Source organism: Cyprinus carpio, chromosome B7 (assembly GCF_018340385.1).
Source record: "Cyprinus carpio isolate SPL01 chromosome B7, ASM1834038v1, whole genome shotgun sequence".
Lineage (NCBI taxonomy): Eukaryota > Metazoa > Chordata > Actinopteri > Cypriniformes > Cyprinidae > Cyprinus > Cyprinus carpio.
The window spans coordinates 17464897-17491431 of record NC_056603.1 but is presented as its reverse complement, the minus strand read 5'-3'; the positions used below and the strand labels follow the sequence as shown (position 1 = coordinate 17491431).

The window sequence follows — 26535 nt, the reverse complement described above, 5'->3', positions numbered from 1 at the left end:
AAATGCTCCATTTTAATTATATTAGGAGGACGGCCCTATTCTCTGCCCAATAAAAATGGACCAGGGCTGACACCTGGTTATAAACACAGGAAGGATTCCAAAGTAGTAATCGCTAATCGGCAGAAAAAAACCCAACCGGGATCTTCAAGAGACGCAATGACCTCCAGTAAAGTTGAAATGCCAGGAGAGGTGAAGAACGACCCGGCTGCGCTCATGGCATCTCTTCATCTGGTGCCCTCACCGGTACCCAACCCTGAAATCAAGTACACTAAGGTTCGTGAGACTGTTTTACAACTTCTCGTGAGAATCCTAAAACTGCCTTAACGGGAATGCAAACTTCGACTAGGTGACACGTTTGATTTGTAGGCTAGTGACTGCGCGCAAACAAATCACTGATCAAGAAACGCAACGTGTTGCAACCATGGCATTGAAAGCAGGCTCATACTCACGCGTTCAAACCGAACGTAGCAGTATTAATCTTAAGATGTTACGGCTCCTAATACGGTAGATCTAGAGGCTCGTCTGCACATGCATTTGCTAACAAATAGCAAGTTTTGGCTATATGGATTATTCTTTAGGTAGCCTACGCAGTGTAATGATTTGCAATAAGTATATCGATTCTCCGTTTTATTCTAATCAAATAAACCGCCTTTATTTGTGTCTATATAAAGAGTGTGAAAGTCCAGATCTGCTGCCCGTTATCTAATACTACAGAAGGAGCATCGATCATGAAAGTTTTCTCCATCTTGATATAATGACAAATGAGAGTCCATAGAGCTTTAATAATCTCATTAAACCGGTTAAGAAGTTTTGCCTTGAACAGGTTGTTATTTTTTATGCTACTTTACATGATTTTCGGTGCGCGTTAGAGATCCGCCTCTATCTCTCCTTTCAATTCTGTGCTACAGTCTATAGTTCAGCCTAGTATCTAAATTATTCATAATGTCTTTATGTTCTGGACGAAAAAATAAATAAATCACTAACACGCCATATGTTCATTATTGTGATCTTGATCTTGTTCATTATTGTGATCAACTTTTACCTCAAGCTCAATGACAATATTTACAAGCCGGATCATGTGTACGAAATTTATGGCCACTTGTTTTAAATGCAAGTGTTCAGGGATACACCTTTAAAACAAACTTTGTACACCACTAAAATTGCAGGGTTGATAACAAGTATAGCTTACTATGACAAGTAGGCGAAGTATGCCAACATGTCAAAGTCTGGGCTTTCACATTCATTTTTAGATACTTTAATACTTTGGGGCTTATTCCGATGTAATGAGGTTTCAGCACTAGCTATTATACAGTTTTAATGTAGTCATCTTATATTAATCTCTCTGAAAATGACAAAGAAGTGCTGAATCATCCCATGAAATAATTAGAAAATATAATCTCTCGTTTTCTTGGTAAGGTCGTCTTATATTATGCCAGTTTTGACGGTAATAATTTTATTGCTGTGAGGTGAGAGGATAAGTCAAAGTGCAGAGCAGGCCATTATCACTGAGGTAAGGAGAGTGAAGTTCAGCCAAAGCAAGAGCTGGAGACACCTGTGACATACACACCCTGCATCTCCTGCTCTCATTGCAGATCTGCTCTCAGAAGCACATGGGAGTGTGAGAAGGATTCATACTTAGGAATTTGTGTGCTGGCTGTATGGGTTTGTGTGGGCTGCTGTTTGGGCATTAGTGATGTGAACTCCCTTCACACCCTTGTCCATCTCCCTCTTCTTCTTGGTCTCTTTCTCTCTATCCCCACCCCCTCTCACTTTTGAGTTTGTGTGCCTGGTGCAGCGCAGCACAGGCTCTGATGTAACAGTCCAAATATGCCCAATCAATACTATTTTTTTCAAATGTAGTCAGTGCAGAGCCAAGTTTTTTATTATTTGTGTTAGTCTGAGGTTAAGCCATTTTAGCGAAACTCCTTGGAGACTTTTTAAGTTGTGTTTTCTGTGCTGTTAATAAGCAGTGCTTTATGCCAGAGACGCTGAGTTATGGAAATATCATTACTGGGCATACTGAACATTTTATTCGTCTATGAGTGTCAACCACTTATATAAATACTGAATCACATGCAGCTCTGGCATTTAAAGTAAAATAATTAATATCAAGCAATGAAAGCGAGAGGTGGTGGCAAGTAATTCAGTTAGGTAATACAATAATCATTACAGAACGTATTTTACAGCAGTTAATGTGAGCGTATGGTTATTAGACATAGTCATAGTTATATTTATTTATTTTTTATTCCAATAATAAATTTATGGTGCATAACTTATATTATATTATAGTTATATGTTTCATTATTATTTTTGTTATTTATATATAGTTATTTATATATAAATGTTTTTGTTTACATAATATATATGTGTAAAGTGTATATTTATTATGTATACATAAATACAAACACATGTATGTATATATTTAAGAAAAATATGTTGTTTATATGTTAAATGTATTTATATATAATATAAAATATAAGAATTTAAATGTATATACAAGTAAATATTTTCAAAATATATCATGTATGTGTGTATTTATATATACATAATAAATATACACAGTACACATACATATATTATATAAACAAAAACTTTTATTTTGGATGCGATTAATCACGATTAATCATTTGACAGCACTAATTTAAATAAAAAAAAAATAATGAAACATATGACTATAATATAATAGAAACGTTATTATTTATAAGATTAACACTTGATATAATGAGTGCTGCAGTTTTTTTTATTTTTTAATTTATTTATTCACATGCTAAATCTAAATAAACTGAATAGTCAGGATGGTTTCTTGTATGGTAAAATGACAGTTAAATTGCTACAGCATGGACTTTGTGCTCCCCAGTAAACTTTTTACCCCACCAGTTACATTTGTGCCTATTATGTGACAGTCACTACACTTGCATTTGTTACAGACTTGAGATTAAAAACATTGATAGGTAACTTATCTGCTATGCCATTGAACATTTACGACCGAGCTTCCGCTTATCATGCCAATAATTCTCAAAGTCCTGTTGTTTGGTGCAGACACCTGAGCTCAATACGCGTTACAGTCTTACAGAATCCTCTCTTGACTCCACACAGTGTATAAAGAGCGTGTTTGACTGGTCACGGGAGAGCTAGTCTTCTGAAGGAGTTCTCTTTCTCTCTTTCTCTGTCTGCTGGCCCACTGGGCTGATAATGGCACTAAGGAAGCCATAAATTTGCCTCCGGTGATGGCTGGTTATGGATGTTTTCTCTTCTTTTTTTTCTCTTCGAATGGGAGAGAGAAAAAGAAAGGAAAGGTTATGTTGATAGGTGTGTGTATCAGTGTAATTGATTAGGGCCCAGGAGTCTTTTTGAAAGAGAGGTGTTGGATTCCAGCAGGCAGGGTGATGATTTGCTCACTCCATTCAGTTATAACACAAAAGTGAAGCAGACTCTTGAGAATAAAACCTGGAAGAAGATAGGAAACAGGAGACAGGATATTACTCTCTCGCTTTCCCCTGTGCCGGGCAACTGATAATTGCACATTTGGATTAGATGTGGTTTGCAGTCAGTGGAATTTATCAGTGATATTCAATAAACACGTATAAATAATATTTGCGCATAATTCTGGGTTTTCTAATGAATGTGTTTAATTGTTCAAGGTATGTCATTCCAAACTTTATTTTCTGTGGAAGATACTTTGAAGAATGTTGTCACGATAAAAATTAAGTTATTTTTTGTCCATGCAATGAAAGTTAGTGCGGTCCAAAATATTTTCCAAAAACAAGAGTGAGTAAATGATAGAATTTTCGTATTTGTCTGTGCATGTGTTCGTTTCTCTATACTGAGAGCTTCATGGAGAAAAAGACACTTGATAGCCACTTGATAGGACAGGTCTTTATATTTTAAGGGCTTAAGCGTCGAGCCAGGACAGTAGTGTGCGCTGAAGTGAGGACTTTTGTAAGCTAATCTGGGAGACAGCTTGAGTGAATGAGGTAGGCCCCATCAATCCGTCAGTGCATGAGATAGTACAGATGGGAGTCAGGGGGGTTTCTGCTCTAGAAGCTGTCCAGCAGGGTGTAATATATGGCCGTGTCACACTGTTAGGGTCAGTGGCCCTGACTTACGAGAGTCTGTCCCATACCTCTGGAGATTTTCACTTCAAAACCCACCATTTCTTCACATCAAACAGCGGCCACAGTAGAGCATACACTGAGAAGCTTGATTTATTGTAAGCGGCACAGTGAGGACTCTCTTTCTCTCACCCTCTTTTGCTTTGACTTATAATTTTCCCCCTTTCTTACTCTTGATCTTTTCTTCACATCTTCCTCACTGATTATCTTTGGCCTTTGCACTGTTTTTCTCCCTCAGGAACAAAATGCTTGATTTGTCTATGTATTATTAACAATAGCATGTTTGTTCCAGCTACTTTATTTAAATTTAGCACAGATATGCTAACCAAGTATTATTATATTATATTATATTATATTAACCAAGTAAGTGTATTGTAATTTATATTTTTTGTTGTTAAATTTTTTTTTTTCAATTGTTTAATTTGTTAAAGGGATAGTACACCCAAAAATGCAAATACTCATTACTTTTCCTCATGTTGTTCCAAACCTGCATGACTTTGTTTCTTCCGTGAAAAATGAAAGAAAACCAGACTTGAGGTTGATAAAATTATGACAAAATTTTTGGGTGAGCTATCACTTTAACAGGTAATGTTACTTATGTATCACAACCTAACAAAAGCTTTTTTTTTTTTTTTTTTTTTTTTACAGCATTTATTAATTTAGAGATAACATGATTATTCATCTATAATAATCTATAATATATTAATTCACTGTAATTCATATACTACATAAATATATTAAATTGATACTAAATATGCTATTGACCATTAAATTGAAATACTAAAATATTGTGTATTGTTAGTTCATAACTAACTCATGAACTAATGTTAATAAATTGTTACTAAAAAGTTTTGTCACTTTATTTTGTAATGCTAACTAAGATTGACAGTTGGGGTGTCCCTGTCAACCTGCTCTGTAGACTAACATATGTTGCACAATTTTGACATTTGCAGAAAAGAGAGAGTGAGAACATGACATGCAGTCTCAGTTCCATGTCTTAAGCTCCCTCTTATCCTGTAACATCACTAATTATCAACATCTTGAAGTGTGTCCAATTACAGAGTGAAAGTTAGCTGCTCAGGAAAGGATATGAGATCTTTGCAGACTGAGACCCGGGCTGCAGGTGCCCTGTTAGGATCCGTCTGGCTCTGGAATCCCGGCCTGTTCCATGAAAGCACAGATAAAGCGCACATATAAAAAAGAAATCGTTTTACAATGGCCAAGAAATGTTTGCCATTAAATATCCCTCATGTGTCTGAGCCATTAGAAGGTGCTGGCGGCCAAACAGATGTTTCGCTGGCTGTAGCGTGAGCTTTGGCATCCTCTGTCCGCGTTCCTGCTCCGCTTCCTCCTGCAGTTGTGCGAAGCCTCCAGAGAGCTCGCCGGGGCAGATGAGAAACGGATCAGCATTCTACAACTGCTAGAGTCATTCGAGTCACCCCCCAAAAAGACTCTTCTCTAGCTCTAGCACTCCCTAAGGAACAAAGTCGACCTCCTGCTTTTGTGGCCGATAACCCTCTTTCCTGTGTGAAGTAATGCTAGTGATAAAAATCTCAGCAATAAGGAGCATAAGCCTAGTGATGCTGTCATCGTTCGCCGTGGGTCCCTCTTTCACAATCTGTTTGTGATAGGCACTGCATATCTCACCATCTAATTAGCTTTGCAGACGAGCGCAGTCAGCACCGTGAGACTGACAGCTTGAATCAAAAAACATGGAGTGATTCTAAATGTTTGCAGCTGTCTTGTGCTGCAGCCTGTGCGTAAAATCTCAACCTATCCGCACTCTGTCCGATTTCGTAACAGCCTGTAGTACAATGTGTTAGCGTAGGATGAACTGGCAGCGCTTCTCTTTCTGTTTGTGTACGGAATCAAGTGGCTGTTTTGTTTACAAGATAATACATTTTCTGGCCCCCTGCTGTTGTAAACAAAATCTAGTTGTCACAGCTTGGCGGTTAGTTTTCATACTCAACTCAAGTTCGAATGTACTTCCAGCACTCTGCCTCAAACAAACTCCTCTATGTTTTTAGCTTAGCCACACTGAAGAGAGTTGTTAAAAATCATGAGAATTTAAGTGAGGGTAAGAAAAAAAAGTATTTGAGTGAAGACTCACTTTTTCAGTTTCAAAAGCAAACAAAAGCAAGCAAAAAAATAAATAAAAGTATGGTATGAAAGAAAGCCTGTCACTAGTAATTGTCAAACTTTAAATTCAACAAATATTATCTAACACAATCCAGAATCCTGTCACTAGTAATTGTCAAACTTTAAATTCAACAAATATTATAGCTGTTTGACAACTGAATATAGTTGTTTATAGACTGTTTGTCGACCATGCTTACACTTGAGTCAGGTTTTTATAGACTTTTGTCGAATAATGTCAGGTTTGTTCAAGCATCACAAAAATCTAATAAAATAAAATAGACTAAAATCATTAACATTAATTTAAATTTAGCCAGTTAAACTTTTAATAATAACAACTTATATGTGTGAGATTATAAACCAAAATGGACTAAAATGTGATAAATTCATTATTTACTTCAGGTGTTTAAATGAAATTTCAAACAAGTAAAAAGTATTTGTGTAAGAAGCATTCCGTTTCGATAGTAAAATACAAGTTCTCCGAAATAATGCTTAAGTATTATAATGCAATGTTGAAGCTGCGCACAACACGAATATTCCACCGTTGCCGCGCAGAAGAAATAATGGTGCCGCGCACACGCTTAAATGAGTTGGGACTATTTGCGAAGCGACCAATGCTTACACGCTATAGAGTCAGAGTTAGAACCGGTGAATGCGCGTTTACAGTTTCATAGAAAGGGAATGATGTGAGCCAAATGCTCGCTGTGAATTGAAATTTTTTTATACGAAATAGTCAACTCGAGAGCCGACAAGCAATGACATGTGAAATAAAACGTCATGGACCTTGATTAAGTGCTGGAAGCAGCGGATGATGGGCACAGAACGGTAACACTCAGAGAATGCTCACACAGGTGTAGTGTGCAAACTGTACATCATAGGGATGTTTAGATTCTATAGAAGAATTGACGTTCATTTTTTGTTGTTTTTATATTTAACTTACAGATCTCAGTTTAAATGCTTCAGTTTCTATTCTATTCATCAGTTTAAATGCTTCAGTTTGTTTGATATTATATTATGTTAGGCCTAATTAACCTAATAAATAATTGGACCTAAAATGCTCATCAAGGATGTATTATTTAAGAAAATACAGAAGAAAAAACAGTAATATGGCCTTATGAATTTCTAATATTGGTTTCCTGTTTTAATTACTTTAAAATATAATTCAGCAAGCTGAATTTTTCAGCATCATTACTCCAGCCTTCAGTGTATATTTAAATATATTTCCATATATATATATATATATAATATAAAGTTTTCAAAGGTAAGGTTCTAAAAAGTACATCATTTAGTCATGGTCAAATTAAATACAAATAGCTCATTAAAGGTAAAAGTTACACAGTTCTTTTTGTGCGCGCTGTACATGTCTGGTATAAAGAATGCTTTTGCACAGGTGGCCGAAATGTCCGCCCAATAGAGTACTCAGCATTAAAAAAAATCAGGTGATCAATACAAAATTCAGGTTCTTTACAGCCCTGTTGAAGCCTCCAGCAGGGTTACGGCAAAGAAGCGGTGATCAATATGAATTTTTGCACTTTTGCACTTGCGTTCTTATCCCTTTTCTTTAATCAAAGCCAAAGTATAAAGAAAGCTTGAGAGTTGATTTACTGCACCGGCCTGTCGCTCTTTATCAACTTTCTCAATGGGAAGAGACAAAAGTCCGAGAGCCCCCAGAGCTCAGGGAAGACTGGGCCAAATGGTCTCTAATGGTCGCCTTTTTCTAGTCGTGATTTAGATGGTGGCCCAGTCCGCTGCTCACCCAGCATTCCCCTCTCCCCGTTCCGGGGTGCCGTAAGTATGGGGTTACGAAGAGCATAAAGCTACCCACCGTCTGCATTCTTCCCCGGCTCACTGGCCTGTCACAGTCTGCCCCTGATTTAAGGCATTCCACTACAGTGGCCTCTATAAATTTTAAAACTAATTCGCTCCTCTACGGGGCTTTCTGTTTTTGTAACAAGCCCTCGCCTCGACGAGGCCACTGACACTTTTATGAAGTGCTCCAAATGAGAGTCAGATTAAAGGTGGCCTCCTTAATGCAAGAGGCCTGTGTGGAGCGAGCGAGAGAGAGAGAGAAGGGAGTCTGATGTAAATGTATCGGAGAGGAATCAGCATGGTACAGACTGATACCTAGCCTGACCAGGAGTGATTTATTCATGCCAGTTTTAGGGGAGACACAGAGTGGGAGTGACTGAGGCAGCCTGAACCGCCTCCAAGTCAACTGGCATTTTTTACGTGTTCTAAAGTAAACACGCCTCTTGGTTTACAGTCAGTTAAATTGTACTTAAGCCTGTAAGTTTACATTAGTAAACATGTTGGAGAGCTTGAGGAGGCCCAGGGCCTTCCTCTATGCAGATGACAGGAAGAGTAAATGTGTTTTATGTAAAAAGAGTAAATGTAGAGCTCACAGCCAGCAGATGCTTTAACACCTTATCTGTCACCGGTAGTGCCATCTGTTTGCTGAATATTGAAATCACACTTGCCTTATGTGTTTGTTGTGTGCCTAGAGAAAGATGTATTTTTCTTTTCTTCTTTATCGAGCTCAAAAAATCCATCTTTTGGAATCTGAGGCGGTTGTTTTACGGGCCGCTTCTTTTAACGCATCACCAGCGCCAGAGTGCGGCCCGTGTTTTATGATCTCGTAAACGAGCAGTGATGTTGTGAAACGTGTGTCTGTGTGTATTTCTGCATTTGTGTGTGTATCCATGCACTTCTAACTGTGGGCGCATTTGTGTGTCTTGTGTGTCTGATAGGGATTTATCTCTCCTTTCCCCTTTCCCCCACCTCTTTCTGTCTGGTTGCTGGATTACTCCCAAGAGAGTGATATTGGGCAGCCCTGCAATAGCACACGGTTCCCAGAGATTCCTCTCACCCCACAACCATGAAACACACAGGGGGAGAAAGACTGTCTCTTTTAATTCTGTGCATCATCATGAAGTTACTAACTAACTCACAGTAATTCCTCAAGGGCCTAAAGATGCACATTTTATGGATGGTGTTTGACATATTCTGCATTAAAATGCTTAATTCCCATGCAAACAGTTATAGCAGTTTTAAGTAGTGGTGGACGGACGAAGTATCTAAATCATGTACTTGAGTAAAAGAAAACAGGAGTGAGCTTATTGATTTGAACTCTGGAGTCTCGCGCCAACCAGTACAATATGTGATCCAATTCAGTAAGTTCAGCAGAATTAGCTCAAAAGAATAATTCATTCACAAATCCTAACTTAATTTCTTCAGTTTGAAATTTATATATATATATATATATATATATATATATATATATATATATATATATATATATATCTATATATATATATATATATCTGTTGTTTTATTATCATTTATACACTATTATAGTTTTGATTAATATTTTGAATGTTTTTATTTTGTATTTTACATTTTTATTTTAAATTTCAGTCATTTTGTTTTTTTCCATTAAATGTTTATTCCAAGAAACTTTTGATGTGTGCACCAAAACTAAAAAAGACATTGTTACTGTCTACCACTGATTTTAAGTAATTTTTTTTTTTAAGGGCCTCACTGTTGTGAAAACTAAACTGTATCTTTCTCTTCTCTCCCTGTAGATTTTTATTAATAATGAATGGCATGCTTCTGTGAGCGGTAAGGTCTTCAGCACATACAACCCGGCTACAGGGGAGAAGATCTGTGACGTCCAGGAAGCAGATAAGGTGTGTGTGTGTGTGTGTGTGTGTGTGTGTGTGTGTCTGCTTTTTTAGCATGCTAGTGTGTTCGTCAGCAAAGTGTATATTTGGTAATTGGTCAAACCATTGCCAGAAACAGGTTTGGCACAATTACTCAGCTGGACTACATTTAGTCGTCCAGCACCGCTATTGTGCTTCTCACTTTCAGCCTTCACTCAGCATGAATAAGCATCCAGAATTGAAAGAGAGGGAGGGAGGGAGGGGGCTGTAGTTCAGTCTAATGTGGTTAAGCAAGCTAGAGTCTGTAGTTCCTCTCTGTAAATCAGGCAGAAAGTGTGGAAAACCAGAATGGATACAGGAAACAGGGACCCCCTGATAGTGCAACTGGGGAAGTCATTGAGACTCATCCAGAATGAATGGATTTCATTTGTCCCAGAGGTGGACAAACACCTGTTTACAGGATAAGGTTATATCATTAAGTGCTCTCCTGTCTTTCTCCTCCTCTTGTTTCTATCTCTCTCTCTCTCTGTCCGTTCCCCTCTCTTTGCCTTTCTGTTAGGCTGATGTGGACAAAGCCGTGCAGGCTGCACGTTCGGCCTTCTCTCTGGGTTCAGTATGGAGGAAGATGGATGCATCTGAACGTGGGAGGCTGTTGTTTAAGCTAGCTGACCTGGTGGAAAGAGACAGTGCATACCTTGCTGTGAGTACTTCATCCAACACAAAAACTAAACCTCTACTTAAATGTTTTTTGGGGAACAAATAATGTTTTATTACTCAGGGCACCTATTCCAATGCTATCCATCAGATCGGGACATTTTTTGCACTGTATTCCAAAAATACATAAACAATTCCGGCTACTAATTTTTTTGTTGCAGGTTTTAAAAATCCTGCATGGTGTTTTTTGATTTTTTTAATATATGTCTGATCATTGTTTCCATATGTTCTGCTCAATTAGAAGCAAAATGCCTGAGCCACGCTCTTTTGTTGACATTGGTCTTGACTCCCTTATAACTATCACCTTCACTCACAAACCAGTGGTCATCTGACCACACTTAAACCAAGTCTCGTTCTAGTCAGTGCCAGTTTTTCGGTGAGTGAGAATCAGATTTAACAGGACAGAGCCATCTGAGCAGACAAAGACGCTCACAACAATAAGCAAGTGTCTAATGAGTAGGCCTGTCTGTCTGCCTCCGGCTTATTGAAGCTTCATGGCAGGAGCCATAGGAGTTGTTGTTTTTCTAACAATTTTGATTTGTCCTGCAAATGTCTGAAACCCATGATGATGACCACGCTGAGTTGAAACACATGACCTTTGGGCGCTAACGATCACTTAGGTTAAGAGGGAAATGTAAAAGAGAGGTATTGTTCCGATCCATGATGTGCTTTTATCTTCAGCGTTCTTCTGCCCTGGACATCTGCTTTTACTTCCCACTCACGGAGTTGTGTCTAAAGAGACAGATTCAGAAACAAAAGTGCTATGTTTGTCTTTGTGCATGCAGCTCTCTGCCGTAGCCATTTTGAGTAAATCTCTTTCATGTTACAGTTTAGACTTGGTCTTAAATGGACTGAAACAACAGATTTTCTCCATCCAGCTCTGAACAAGTGTCAGAGCAAATTGCTTTGAAAGAAAAATGTGATGTCCATGTGGTTACAATCACTCTTTATATCAATCTAATCCCACGTCGATAAGGAATCATGGCTGGCTGACACAGAGATAACAAATTCAGGTCTCTGGTGATGGCTATAGGAGTATCATGTTTCCTAGGGGAGCAGATGGAAGTGTGTGCTTTAGATATGCTTAGTCTGAATGCAGCATGGGGGGGTGTCAGGTTTAATCTCTATGAGTGATTTTTCATCACACGCCCACACTCTCATCTTCCTTCTCTCCTCCCAGACCCTGGAGTCTCTGGACACTGGGAAACCTTTCCTCTCCTCCTTCTTTGTGGACCTCCAGGGAACCATTAAAACTTTTCGATATTTTGCTGGATGGGCAGATAAGATCCACGGTTCCACGATTCCGACTGGTAAGATGACGCTCATCCTGTCATAAACTCTCACCATAGAATTATACAGCATTCAAATTATGGGGGTGTTTGAAGGGGTGGGGGGTCTGATCACCCTAAGAATATCAAAACAAAAGTTTGGAGTCTTAAAAGTAGATTACAGACATTGTTTAGCATTTTAGTAACCACAGACGTTAGCCTGGATGCAAAGTTTCACCTCACAGTAAACAGGCGCTCATAAACATAAGGAAAGCACTGGGCACTTTTTGTGGGATAGAAAACATAAATAATGTAATTATATGACGTTTCATTTTGGATTTCAGAAAATTTTATTTAATTATTAAATATATATTTTTAAATTAATATTTTTATTAAATCATCTTTTTATTAAAAAACATTTTTTTTTTTAATTTCCTATAAAAAGTAATAAAATAAATGTATATGTACATGTACACTACCATTAAAAAATTTTGGGGTCAGTCATTTTTTTTATTTTTTAAAGAAATTAATACTTTTATGCAGAAAGGGATATTATATTGATAAAAAATGATAGTAAAGACATGTATAATGTTACATAAGATTTCTACTTGATGTTGTTTTTTAACCTTTATATTTATCAAAGAATAATGAAAATAAATCTATCTGTTGGTAATGATAAGAAATTATTCTTGAGCACCAAATCAGCATATTAGATTGTTTTCTGAAGGATCATGTGACACTGGAGACAGAGTAATGGTGCTGAAAATTCAGCTTTGCTGTGAAAGGAATAAATTACATTTTAACATAGAAAACTTATTTTAAATGGTAATTTCAATTCCCTGTTTTTACTGTATTTTTGATCAAATAAATGTAGTCTTGGTGAGCATAAAAAACTTCTGTCAGAATCATTAAAAAGTGTATATTCATTATTACATTTCTCACATAGGGGATGGTATGTTATATATCCAAAATCACATAATGCCACTGATATAAACTGTATGGTGACACAGCAATGCAGAAGCAGACATTTTGGAGCGCATGGAAGACACGTGTGCACTGGACTGGAAACTGTCATTATGTGAATGCAGACCAGACCTTTATGTGCAGGCCCATCCCAGACATTTTAGGAAGTTTGACCTTGAGCAGAGAGATCACAGCTCTAAGCCGGGGTAGAGCTGTGTTTTCTCTGAGGCCTGCAGGAGATGTTGTGGGGTTATGAAGGTGCACTGAAGGTAAACAGATGAGGTCCCGTAACAGTTATAAATCTGAGTGCTAATGGTTGCCCTCCTGTGGAGCGCTGCCATCGGTGGAGCACAGTGACAGCTACGGGGCTGGGGGGCACTACGGGGCACGGGGGGAGCACTGGGGGTCTGTTCTGGCTAATTTAGTTGTTTGAAAGGAACGCAGCAGGGAGCCTGGAGACTACGGGACAGCAGTAGACTTGCGGCTCTGATGTCACAGTGCAGCCATTAGTGTGCAAGTATGTGTGCGCGGGGGAGATTGTGGAGCCGCCATTCAGGGCCCTCCTGTCACATGGGCCACACAGGTTAGAGGGAATCGAGAGAGGTGTCCGCCATTGGGCGTCCCTGTAATTATTGTGCATTCCAACACTGTCTGTCACCATTTCTCAGACACTGGCTCACACTGCGCTTATGCTGTCCTATACTGTCCTTCATATAAAGCAGTCACTCTTGTATTTGATAATATCTCTCTCATATTCACTCTCTCATCTTACACAAACAAGCACCCATGCCGCTGCATGCTGTTATGATACGATTTTCACAGCGGGAGAAATAAAAATGGAGAATGGAGGGGAAGAGAACTGTAAATCCCCCTGTCAGCGCTGGAGCTCAGAACTGGGCCTTTGTTGTGTTGCTAAACCAAACTTGCATAGTGGGAACTCACAGTGATTTGCTTTATTACATTTCCAATCTCATCCATAATAGAATTACAGCACAAACAAACAGAATGTGTGTTTTTGGCCTTCTCTTATCTGGCCACCAAGTGAGATGAATCACTGGCATGCCTCTTGTCCAGATGCTTTACGCCAACTGCATGTTTCCACAGCGAGGGATGGAGTGATCGCACTCTTTTCCATGTTGCCGTAACACAAAACAGGGTCTTTTGTAGACAGTGATATTATCATAAGCTCTTTTGCTTGAAAAGTCAGCTAATGCGAACTTTTCTGTATAATGTCATTTATTTTCACCTAAGCACAAGTATAAAGTGTATTTGACACCATTTTAACCTGTGCCGTCTAATACTCTGGTTCCTTTTGGTTTTTTTTCTGTCACACAGATGGAGAATACTTTACCCTTACCAGACATGAGCCCATCGGAGTTTGTGGACAGATCATTCCTGTGAGTGTTTTGTCCCTATTTTAGATTTTCCTTAATAATATATTTTGCTTAAAAATTCCCAGTTCTTAATAGGGAGGTATTTGTACCCCTTAGTGAGGAAAGACAGGCTTGTTGAGGTTTGGGTATGGTGGTTTAGTTTTTGGGGAAGCCCTCTTTTGTTTAAAGTTGGCCTAAAATTAAAAGGCTATTTAATAAATTCATGTTATTGATCTTATTGTGAATGATTCATCCATGCATATATAAATTTTGACCTTGTGATTTTTTAATCAAAATGTCATAACTCAGTCTTCTGTTGAAACAACAGACTTCTTTTTGATGACATTGATGGAATTTTCCAATTCTGCTTAAACCCTTCCCCTTTTTATAAACCTACGCAAGCTGCATCCATCCAATCAACAAGTGATAGATTGAACCAAGTTCCCACTGCAGTGACTTCCATTATGCTGTAGCTTTAAAATATATTGCTCAGGTTACTGGAAGTGTTTGAGGTTTTTATTAGTCACTATGGTTGGCTGCAAAAAGACTGGCAGGAGGGGGTCATGGCCAGTGCCAGTGAGGCAGAAAAAGGAACTGAGAAATAATGAAAGAGAAACGCATGGGTGAGTGGGAGGTATACTTGAAGGACAGAAAAAAGAACAAGGAAGCAAAAAAAAAAAAAAAATTTGATTGAGACGATGAAGTGCTTACCACTCTAGACCTCATAACATGAGAAATGACTTGTTTCCAACAGTACACACCAAATATTCCACTGAAATCTGGTCCATCTAGCAGGTCTTTGAGGATTGTAGGAGACTGACAGGCATAAATTACTGGGCTGAAGTGATACAGAAGACTGTGTCACTCTGTTTTACACACATTCAGTTTCCAAATTGCACAAATGAAGTTTCACTTGCACAAATGAATGTGCAAGAGTTTGAAATCATTAGTGAAGGAGATATGCTCTCAAGAAGTAGAGATATGAGGTTATCTGAACGAGCTCCCACAGTAAGTTCCTGACCTATGTCTGTACAGTGGAACTTCCCCCTGGTGATGACAGCATGGAAATTGGGGCCAGCGCTGAGCTGCGGGAACACTGTTGTCCTGAAACCTGCTGAGCAGACCCCTCTCACCTGCCTCTACATCACCGCTCTGATCAAAGAGGTACAGCAACATGATTTTACAACATTGTTTTGAATGACCACATCACATTTTACAGCCATAAAATGATCAACATGATACAAAAGCAACATCAACACACATTCATGCAAATAAGTGCTATTTCATCATTCGTTCCCAACTGCACCCAGACCTTTGTTGTTCTGCCTTTCCCTTTCTCTTGGATTAAGAGGCCTATTTTCTTCTCTTCCTTTTGAAGTTCTGTCCATCCTCTCTTCCACAGGGCCTGTAGGGAGGTTGGGGTGGGTCTGGATTCCCCCTCCACAGCCTGTGGTGTTCTTGGCTCAGCTCTCGTCTAAAGCTTTTTCCTCTTGTACTGTTTTCACAGGCTGGGTTTCCACCGGGAGTCGTCAATATTTTGCCAGGCTATGGGCCAACCGCAGGAGCCGCGATCGCTTCGCACATGGGCATAGACAAAGTGGCGTTCACAGGATCGACTGAGGTAATTTTCCTATCGGACAAATGGAAGAATCACACCCTCTTCGCTCATCCTCCTTTCCGCCGATGTGACATAGGCCCTGTCCGGAATGGCACTTTTGATGTGGACTCACAGTCTTGTGGTCTTTCTTTAGGCATCAGTGAAGTGCGCAAGACTGCAGGGTATCACATGAAACATTTAAGGTATTTTAGTCCATGTGGCAAAGTGTGAACTTGTAGGAGTCATTTGGAACCACTGGGATGTGCAAATGTTTAACTTTTTTTAGGGTACAACAGCTTGTCACTGGGAAAGTACCCATAAAAGGACAACTCTGTACCTTATTTACTCCTAAAAGGTTCACAGAAGTACCTTAAAGGCCCAATTATAAAAAGAAGAATGCAACAAAAGTGACAGCAGTGAGAAAGTAGCAGTTAAGAAAGCATGTAATCATAGCGATATGGATATGTTTACTCTTGTCTGACCTCTGAACAGACTGAACAGAAGAAATGTACAGAAGATTTTCAGGTTAAAACGGAGCATCATTTATGTAAAGGTGTTCACAAGACCGAGATTTGGCAAGATGTTTTAAACTCCTTGAACTACTTTTTGGCCTGATATTGTTAAATTACATCACACCAGTTTATTCTTCAATTCCACTTGATATATATATTGGTTCCTTTTTGGTAAGTATAAATACCTTAAGGTACTAATATGCACATTTTAGGGGTAGATAAGGTACAAACTTGTACCTTTAAGAGTACTGCCTCTTGTGACAAGCTAATGTACCCCTATAGGTACAATTATTATTATTTTTCTGACAGTGAAGGGTTAGTGCATTTATACCCCATTACTAATGAGAAGCCTGAGGAAGTTTTGTTTATAGGTGTTCTGTCTGCTGTCTCATACTACACATGCTCTCACACCGGACCACCTGGCTTTCCAAAATCATTTCTAATAGACAGATTTTAGGTGTAAGTGGCAGTGAGATGTTAATCCACAGGTGGTCTGTCATAAGCACGGCACAGACACAAGGATTGGACACCATGCCCCCACTTCATATGTACTGTTAATGTCGTGCCAGTCTGATTGGACACCTGAGTTCATTTATGCTTTATAAGTGTCCTGTGCATACTGTATAATGACTACCCTTTCTATTGAGCTCTATGCATCAGACATTAGACAGTTACACTGTGGCCCTGGTGGAAAAATGACTCTTTGAAGCCAACTGTATAAATTTAATAGAAAGCCAGGGACTGAAAATAGGCACCATGTTAGGGACAGAGAATTTACCGCTTGAAAACAGGCCTCACTGACAGCGACATAACTCTGCTGTGACAGTGTATTTTAAACACTGATTATCTCTAGCTACACTTGCCTCGCTGGTAAGAACCCTTAAGGCCCTAATTCAATTACAGCCTCTCATAAATCGAAATTTTTCAGTTTATGTTTTGATCTGTTCTTACACTTGTAGTATGTGTTTTGTTACTAATTGAAGTGATTTTTTTGATGTTTAGAATAGACAGAGCTAAAGCTTATGATGCCATTAGCTTGACCGCAAAAGTGAGTTTGTTTACATGGCCAGTTATAATCGAGTTACAGTGGATTTTTATGTAGTGGAGCTACAGTGTTCATCTGTCTGTCCAAGAATACGTAAATATTTAAAGGATTAAATACAGGGATTACCTGTCTTCTTTGAAAAAAGCACATGATGCACATTATCACGTTATCTGGGTCTGTTAGTCTGGCTTTGCAAAAACTAAACTGTAATGATTTCAGTTTTTTACTGAACTTCGAATGTGCGCTACCTTTCAAAAGTTTGGGGTCAATAAATTCTTTTAAATTAATTAATATTTGTATTTAGCAAGAATGTGTTAAATTAATCAACTGACAGCAAAGACATTTTTATATAGGCATATGTTAATGTTGCCAAAAAAAATCTGTTTCAAATAAATGCTTAAAATAAATAAATATTAAATTTTCTATTCATCGTTTCCACAAACATATTAAGCAGCACAGCTGTTTTCAACATTGATAATAACAAGAAATGTTTTGAGGACTAAATCACCATATCAGAAAGAGGATCATGTGACACTGAAGATATTAAAAGTTACGGGTGCTGAAAATTCAGCTTCGCCATCAAAGAAATACATTACATTTTAAAATATATTAACATATAAAACACTTATTTTAAATTGTAAAATTACACAATGTTACTGTTTTACTGCGATCTGGATCAAATAAATGCAGCCTGGGTGAGCAAAAGAGAACTCTTTCAAAAATATTCCAAACTCTTAACAAAATCAAAATGTCATTGATAAAACAAGAATGCAGTGACTGAGAAAGAAACCTCAACAGGCCACACAAATCCTCAAATGATCATAGCGTCACTCTGAAAACGGTCCCAACCCACCCGTCTTCACCCACACTTCCACTGACTGACTTTCACAGGAAACTCATCACTATACAACCCACCCTCTCACCCTTCCTCTTCACTGGAAGCGGCCACACAGGGTTTTGCTCTTCTCTTCACGTCAGCACTGCTGCTGTGGGTGTTGCTGAGCTCTAATCTGGACTTGATTAGGCAGCCCAGATCTCTTATACTGTGCGTGTGTGTACATACACAGACTCTGAGTCACTTCAGCCGTGTGTATAAGGGAGGACTAGGCCAGGGGTGGGTGGGGGTTCCAAGGGAGTGAGGCATTCTGGTGTATTATGACCTGCCCATTGCTGCTATTTGTGGAGTCTAGCCCCTTTGTGACAAGTGTGCAGTGTGATTTCTTTTTCATCTTACATAAATCAAAAAGCACATTCAAACACATTTTAAATGGTTTCAAACATTTTATACATGTATTATTATTATTATTATTATTATACACAAATTATGGTCCACTAGAATGAATGGGTTTATTTTAACAGTTCTTGTAAATTAACTGATTTCTGTCTCTACATGGCAATTTTATTTTTTACTTTCACTTTTTATATAATCTTTTTTATATACATTAGTGAATATTATATTCGTATTTGGTGTTAATGTATCAGTTCAAGTTAAGATATTATTCATTCATTCATTCAAAAGCATATGTATGAATTATAGGCTATCACTGGAAAGTTATACACAACTGTTCAAAAATAGTCAGCAATCTGCAAGAGTTTTTAAAATATATCAATACTTTTATTTAGCAAGGATGCATTTAATTGATCAAAAGTGACTGTTTGATCTTTGCTGTTCATTTGATCTTTCTTTTCATCAATTTCCACAATAGTATTAAACAACACAGCAGTTTTAAACTGTGGTAATAATCACAAATCAGCATTTTAGCACAATTACTGAAAGATCATGTGACACTGAAGACTGGAGTAATGGCTGCTGAAAATTCAGCTTTGACATGACAAAAAAGTAAATAGCATTTTAAAATATATTAAATAGAAAACAGTTATTTTAAATTGTAATAATATTACTATTTTTAACAGCATTTTTGCTAAAACAAATGCAGTCTTGGTAACAGTACAATAATATTTATAATACTCTTTATTCAAAAACATTAAAAAAGCTTACTGACCCCAAACTTTTGCCCTGTAGTGTATATTTAAAAACTAAAGTAGCTTCCCAAAACACCCATATGCATATAGTATCTGTGAGAGGTAGGCATTTACACTCCTGCAAAGAGCCCAGCTTCCATTTTTTCCACTGAGCGAGTGTGTCAGAGGGAACTGAGGTGGATTTTTTTCCCTTTGTTTTCTCCCCTCTTCCTTTCTTTTTCCATTATCTGATGGAAAACAGATAGAGAAAATATTCACTGTCAGTAAGTATGTTTTGCGAAAAGGAAAAATGTACAAATGTTTGTTTATGGTTAGGAGTGCTGCTCACCAGCCTCTAAAGCACTGAATTGGCTGTGAAGAGTGAGACGTTTCTCTCTCTCTCTCTCTCTCTCTCTCTCTCTCTCTCTCACACACACACACACACACGTGCAGTTGGAAGAGAATAGTTTGACGTGAGCATAATGTTCTGCAGCAGCTGTGCGATGTCTGCAGTGCTTACACAGGCCTGAACAGCATGTAAGATGAGAGCCAGTCCACTGCTAATGTGGAACTTTAGGTGAAAAGAAGTGTGAAATGCAGTTGGAAGAGAACAGATTCAAGGAAGAGCAGCAAACGACATGGAATTATGAAACAATAGACACCTGTTAAAAAGAAACGTGCTCCTTAAGCTCAGTGAAACTAAAACCAGGCCAATAATCACTACATACGCTTTCATTTATGCACTAACAAAGCCAATAAATGCATTTTTTAAAGGTCTTGTTTCACTGTTATTTTGTTGCTCCAAACGGTGTTGAGCATTCTACACAAACCTGCGGTCGGTTCTTCCTGTTCTTGATTAACCAGCAGATACTGTTGCGTGTAGGACATTCCATTCTCTTTGGCCGCCACCGTATGCGCTAATAGATATTTAAGATGTGAGCTGAATCTCATGGGCCTGATAATGGTGCTGGTGCTGGTCGCCTTGTTGAAGAGGGGCTTCTCATGCGGCAGGATTTATTAATGACAGCATCCCACTGATGTTGAGATTTAGTAAGGTTTCTCTGTGACATCCCAGTGAGTAAAGCAGCTCTTCTCTCTCCACAGGTTGGCAAGCTAATCCAAGAAGCAGCAGGAAAGAGCAATCTGAAGAGAGTCACGCTAGAGCTCGGGGGAAAGAGTCCCAACATCATTTTTGCAGATGCTGATTGTAAGTATTCAGACACTGTTTTACGGCTGGCCTCCTGTTGTCCCGCTGCAACAGTTTGTGCACAGGTGCTACTCCACAGACTCTCACATCAAAGACCTTTGGGGATCTTTTAGAGCTGCGTCTGGGCAAAAAAATTGAGTGTCTTATGTTTCCGAGAGGCCCATATTCGTTCAAATGAGCTTATCTCACTTCCTAAACGCTTGGCCCTTATTGTCTCTAAATAGCCCACCAAACCAAGGCGTAAGTCAGAGCTTTTAAATGTTTTCAGCAGCCGTAAGCAAGGCCACCGTAAACGGCCGAATGGACCCTGCCCGGACGCATCACACCACAGCCGTAAATCTGCCGGCTCCCATTAACCCTTCAAATGCCACAGCCTGCCACCCTTTTCCCAGGTGTCCATTATCCCACACAGATGCACATACTCACGTGTATGTATGCATAAACAACAGACACACCAGAAAAATCTGTGAAGAGATATGTTACAGCTGTTTAACTGGAAAAGTATGGCTCCGAGTGTATTAATAAATGATTTTTGACATGTAGGGGATACATTGCTTATTTATCACCTGTTGTTTAGGCTGTTCTTTGTTTTATTTAAATAATAGTGCATTGCTGGCAGATGTTTAATAATGTGTTTTTTGTCTCTTTTTCAGTTGAGCTGGCAGTCGAACAGGCCCATCAGGGTGTTTTCTTCAATAGTGGTCAATGCTGTACCGCTGGTTCCCGTATCTTTGTGGAAGAGCCCATTTATGAGGAGTTTGTGCGAAGGAGTGTTGAGAGAGCACGGAGAAGGACAGTTGGAAATCCCTTTGACCCAACCACTGAGCAGGGGCCTCAGGTAAGACCCTGTTCATTGCTTAAATATCATAAATAATTAAAGTGACCCTATTATGGGTAATGAAAGGAAAGGTTCATATTTTGGTTTTCGAGTCCCCAACAACAGGTTGACATGCATGCAAGGTCAAAAAACACTTTCAATATGCATTTATTTTACCGTACTTGCTCAATGACTCCCAAATGATTAGTTCAATGATTTTTTTTTCCTGCTGTTGTTTTTTTTAATTATTATTTAACATTCATTCAGAAATACAAGTATGACAGAACATATGCCAACGAAAAGAGCCAGGGGTTCAAGGATGACCAAGCAATTTACAGCAATTACAAATCAAAAGGGAACGAGTAGAAAAATAAGTAAAGTAAATGAGAAAAATAAGATAAAATAAATAGATCACACGAAAAAAAAAAAACATACTCTTCCCTAAAAACATAAAATAATTATCAGATAAAAATAACACAAAAACACCAAAAAGTGAGCATGCATTCAAAGTTTTAGTTGCCTTTTTGTTACAGGAGGTAGATAAAGGTTTAATATAAATTTCAATATCTTCTTGAAAGTAGCAGAAGTGGGGGACCACGCAAATTATTTAAACCACCAAACCAATAATTTATCTATGAAAACCCTTCATTTGTGTGATGCCAGTCTGTGGTGATTGGTCCGATTGGTCTCATTTTCATTTCATTATGCCTGTAATGCCTGATAAAGCAGCGTTACCAAAAGCGGCACCTAGTGGCAAAGAATGAATTTGCATTTTCATTCAGACCAAGGTGAAAAGACCAACAAGTGGGCGGGCAATATAATAATGTTTCATGTTGACCTTAACATGAAATGGCTTTCTTTTGAGAGTCAATAACTTTATACATGGTGCACTTTCAGATTTACCACTTTGCAGGATGTTTTCATTCACTTAGATCTGTGTTACACACTGCATGAAAGGTAATTTTCAAATGTCAATAATAAGGGCACTTTAATATACTACCGTTCAGAAGTTAGGTTCAGCAAAAAAAGAAAGGGGGGAAAAAAGAATTCAAGAACTTAAGTGTACTTTTATATGTACTTTTATTCAGCAAGGAAGCAATGAACTGATCAAAAGAGACAGTAAAGCCAAATATAATGTTACAAAAGATTTCTATTTAAAATAAATGTTCTGTTGACCTTTCTATTCATCACAGGATCATGAAAAAAATACATCACTTTTTTCACAAAAATATTAAGAAGCAACTGCTTTCAACATTGATATTAAGAGACGTTTCTTGAGCATCAAATGGATGCTTAACATTCATCTTTGCCATCACAATAATAAATAAAAATGTTTAGTAATATTAAAATAGAAGACACTTATTTTAAAATGTAACAATATTTTATAATAATATTTCATATTACTGTTTTTACTGCATTTTGTAATCAAATAAATGCAGCCTTAGCGCATAAGAGACTTATGCTTAAGACTAAAGAAATCCTTACCGACTCAAACTTTAGCACAGTAATGTAACGGATATGCTACAATATAATAATATATACCTAAATAATATTTAGAATTTTACAAAATTATTCCAATATATGTCATTACATATATCATTAAACAAGAATTTAAATTAAAAAATGCGGTACAATGAAACATTAATAATCAAACAAGACATTATATTATCTGCATAATCTACCCAGTTTATTATTAAAAGGTCTGATGCCTGTTCCAGTAGTCAGAGAAAATCAAGACACAAGGTTCAGTAGCTGATCATCTCTGTGTTGACTGTGTCAGGTGAGTGCGGAGCAGCAGAGTCGTGTACTGGAGCTGATTCAGAGCGGCATCACTGAGGGAGCTAAACTGGAATGTGGCGGCAAAGCTCCTCCTTCTAAAGGCTTCTTTGTGGAGCCCACAGTCTTCTCTGATGTACAGGATCACATGCGCATTGCCAAGGAGGAGGTAAGCTCGATTGATCTCTGAATTCTGAATCTAACTTGGAATGTTAAATGTTCAAAGTATTACAATAAAAAAACAAATACTTTGTTTTAGATATTTGGGCCAGTTCAGCAGATCATGAAGTTTAAGACTATTGAAGAAGTGATTGAGAGAGCCAACAACACAGAATATGGTCTGGCAGCAGCGGTCTTCACCACAGATCTCAACAAGGCCATGACTGTCTCTGCAGCTCTGCAGGCCGGCACTGTCTGGTAAGAGTTATATCACATCAACAGATCCTCACACAAAATAAAACACAAATGCCATCCACTTGTTTTGTTTTGAGCCCTAATGTCATTGTTACATGCACAACTTAACGTGCGCACTGCAAAAAATCATTTTCTAAACAAGTATTTTTGTCTTGTTTTTTATTAAAATATCCAAACATTTTTAAATCACAATATATTTACTTCAGCAGCAAAATGCCATAAGATATATAGACTTTTTTTTTTTTACTAGTAGATTTAGCTAAATTAAATGTTAAATGTTCTCTTTTAATGTAATTTATTTTGCTCACCTGTCGGCAGATATTAACTTAGATTTTTTTTTTTATAGAACAAGACTTAATACCTTAGGTAAATTTGCTTCTTAATTAAAAAATGATCAGACCTTTGTACTGTAAAAAAAAAACCAGAGCTGGAAAAGAACGTTTTGAATCCACATGATCTGCAATTATGAGTGAAGGTGAAAGATTTCCTTAAGACCTGAAATAGCACTAATATGTCACAGAACTGAATGTAATATCATGAACTCGCTAAGACTGGGAAATGTATTTTTTGTTGTGCAGGATCAACTGTTACAATGCCCTGAGCTGCCAGTGTCCTTTTGGAGGATTCAAAATGTCCGGCAATGGTCGTGAACTGTAAGTGCATTTATAAATATTATAACATCACAGCTGCATTTTCTATACTTTTGCTTTATGTGTCCACTGACACAGTTGTTCTTAATTTTCCAGGGGTGAGATCGGACTGAAAGAATATACAGAGGTGAAAACCATTACAATGAAGATGTCAGGGAAGAAATCTTAAAGCACAACTATGTACGTTCCTAGCAGCGGGAAGTCTTCCTCTGAGGTTAACCACTAGCCATTATCCTTTGGTTGTCTATAGTGGTAAAACACCACACACAGTACCCACCCATCACTTCTGCATTGGAGCACCTCTTCTCCTGCATCTTCGTAGGCTGTTCTCATGAACTACCCTTCATCTCCATCCCACGTCCACTAGCAGCTCCACATCCACTGCCACAATTAACTGCCTCCACCCATTCCAGCTGTGACCTCCTTTCGCCGGCTCCACTAACCATACTAAAGCACTCGGAGTCCCGGTGAAAGAGGGCTATGCTTTTGACCACTGCACCAGCAACGTGCAGACACTAACAGACTACGACCACTCTCTCTGATGATCTCCCACGGCAAGTGGCCAAAGGAGGTCTGTTGTGTCTGAGGGGTGCCATTCTCAAACCTCATAATTAACTTGCCTTTCCACTGGGTAGAAATCTCGTAGGCATATAAGTTTTTACTAAGACCACTGAAGCTCTCTATCTCAGAAAAAAAAGATGTTTTCTTTGAATGAGTATTAATTCTAAAATGTGTGTAATTGCTTTGTGTTTTTATTTTTCATTTCATTGTTTGATTGTTTTTACTATGTGTAACTTTGTCGATGTCTTGACCAATGTAAACCTCAAAAAAAGAAAAATAGAAAAAAAAAACTTTGGTGTGTATTTTCGACAAATGATTCCTTATTGATGCCCATTTATTGTTAGGTTTAAAGAATTATGTACTATGAATATAGAAGTTAAGATATCGAGTAATTTCTTCATTAAAATGTTTTACTCAAAGGCTTCTCTTGAAGGTGATTTTCTAATTGTCTTGTTAAAGCATAATGACTGAGGAAAATAATAATCATTAGTAAAAGACGGGGGGAGGGGGGAATCCTTGTACAGAGATCCTTTTGCCAGGTTCGTTTCTGCTTCAGTTGTTGCATTTTCAGATGTCTCTGAGTATTCCGATTTATGTCAACCAGGGCCAGAACAGGCTGAGTCAGAAATTGTTTGGTAAGAGCTCTTCAGATATGAGCAACGTGAGCCAGATAAAAGAAGCACCCAGTAGTGCAACTACCTTAGAAGTTGCATTCCCAGAGAAACAGTCACAATGGATTTTCCCAGCAGCCCAGCCAATCTGCTGATATCCTTAGTCAGACCAACATGCATGATGAAAAGACTTGGCTACGTTACACAACACTGGTCTGGATCTGGAAGAGCAGAAAAGGACAGCACATTGCTTTGAACTAGACCACAGAAAGACCACTACAGTGATACATCACCTTCCTGTGGTTCGCATGGAAATTAGTCTGAACCGTTTGCTAATGAGTTAGTATGTGACAACAATCGAAGAAAGTGGTTTGTTTCACCTCAAAGACATGTTGCATGTTTTCAAGTGTGAGCCCATCAACACAGGAAAGTGTTGGAAGGTTGCAGGCGAAAGGCCTTACAAGGATTGTTTAATCCATTTGACGTTGTTGCACAATGGTGTCATCGACCCTTCCCTCCTTAGGAGTCTGTTGAATAGGATTTATAATCCTCTGGAGTCTCATATGATTACAGTGTACCAAGTTCACGCCGATATTTCTACATGACAGTAGTGTAAAATCGCTGCTTTTTACTAAGAAAAACATGATAAATCAATAAATGGCGTTATTACAGACTTCATGTGTGAGTTCATTTGTATGACTCTGGTAGTGCATAGTGAATTCAAATGGCAAATTTCTCTTTTTTCAAAACGTGAGAATGATCACAATGATCGCTTCTCTTTTGGGATCCAGATTTCAACCAGCTTGGACTCTGCCCAAGGTTAAATGGCGAGGCGGCATCTGTCATGATCGGAATTCCAATATCTTTCCTCTGAGACATACATTTATTAGATGAAGCACTTATGGAGTCTGATAAGTATCATTCACTGATCATTAGCCTATGCTCTTTCAGAGGATTTATGGTCAAATAGATCCGTAAAACCTTCTCATCTACTGAACCAGAGGATGAATCAAACATTTGTGTATTATCTCTAAAAAAGGCGCTGGCGTACATTTCCAATCCAATCAATCTTCTCTAAATAACTATGGATTTTCACCACTTTGCCAAATAGTTGATAAAACTAATGCATGTCACATTTATAAGTGCAGATGGTCGAAA

General features: G+C 38.2%; 1 protein-coding gene across 1 annotated transcript; it reads left to right on the top strand.

Annotated features, from left to right (window-relative positions):
- LOC109087043 (retinal dehydrogenase 2-like) lies at positions 1-26050 on the top strand. Its single transcript, XM_042727612.1, has 13 exons — positions 1-273; positions 9830-9934; positions 10467-10607; positions 11802-11931; positions 14188-14249; positions 15261-15389; positions 15733-15846; positions 20446-20548; positions 21202-21386; positions 23146-23310; positions 23401-23558; positions 24134-24208; positions 24302-26050. The coding sequence occupies exons 1-13, from the start codon at positions 157-159 to the stop codon at positions 24372-24374; spliced, it is 1557 nt and encodes a 518-aa protein (XP_042583546.1). The 5' UTR covers positions 1-156; the 3' UTR covers positions 24375-26050.
- Positions 26051-26535: the final 485 nt, after the last annotated feature.

Coding starts and splice junctions, on each gene's coding strand:
- LOC109087043 (XM_042727612.1), top strand. CDS start 157: ATGACCTCCAGTAAAGTTGAAATGCCAGGAGAGGTGAAGAACGACCCG. Junction 9,935..10,466: donor ACGTCCAGGAAGCAGATAAG/GTGTGTGTGTGT, acceptor CCTTTCTGTTAG/GCTGATGTGGACAAAGCCGT. Junction 21,387..23,145: donor CCACTGAGCAGGGGCCTCAG/GTAAGACCCTGT, acceptor TGACTGTGTCAG/GTGAGTGCGGAGCAGCAGAG.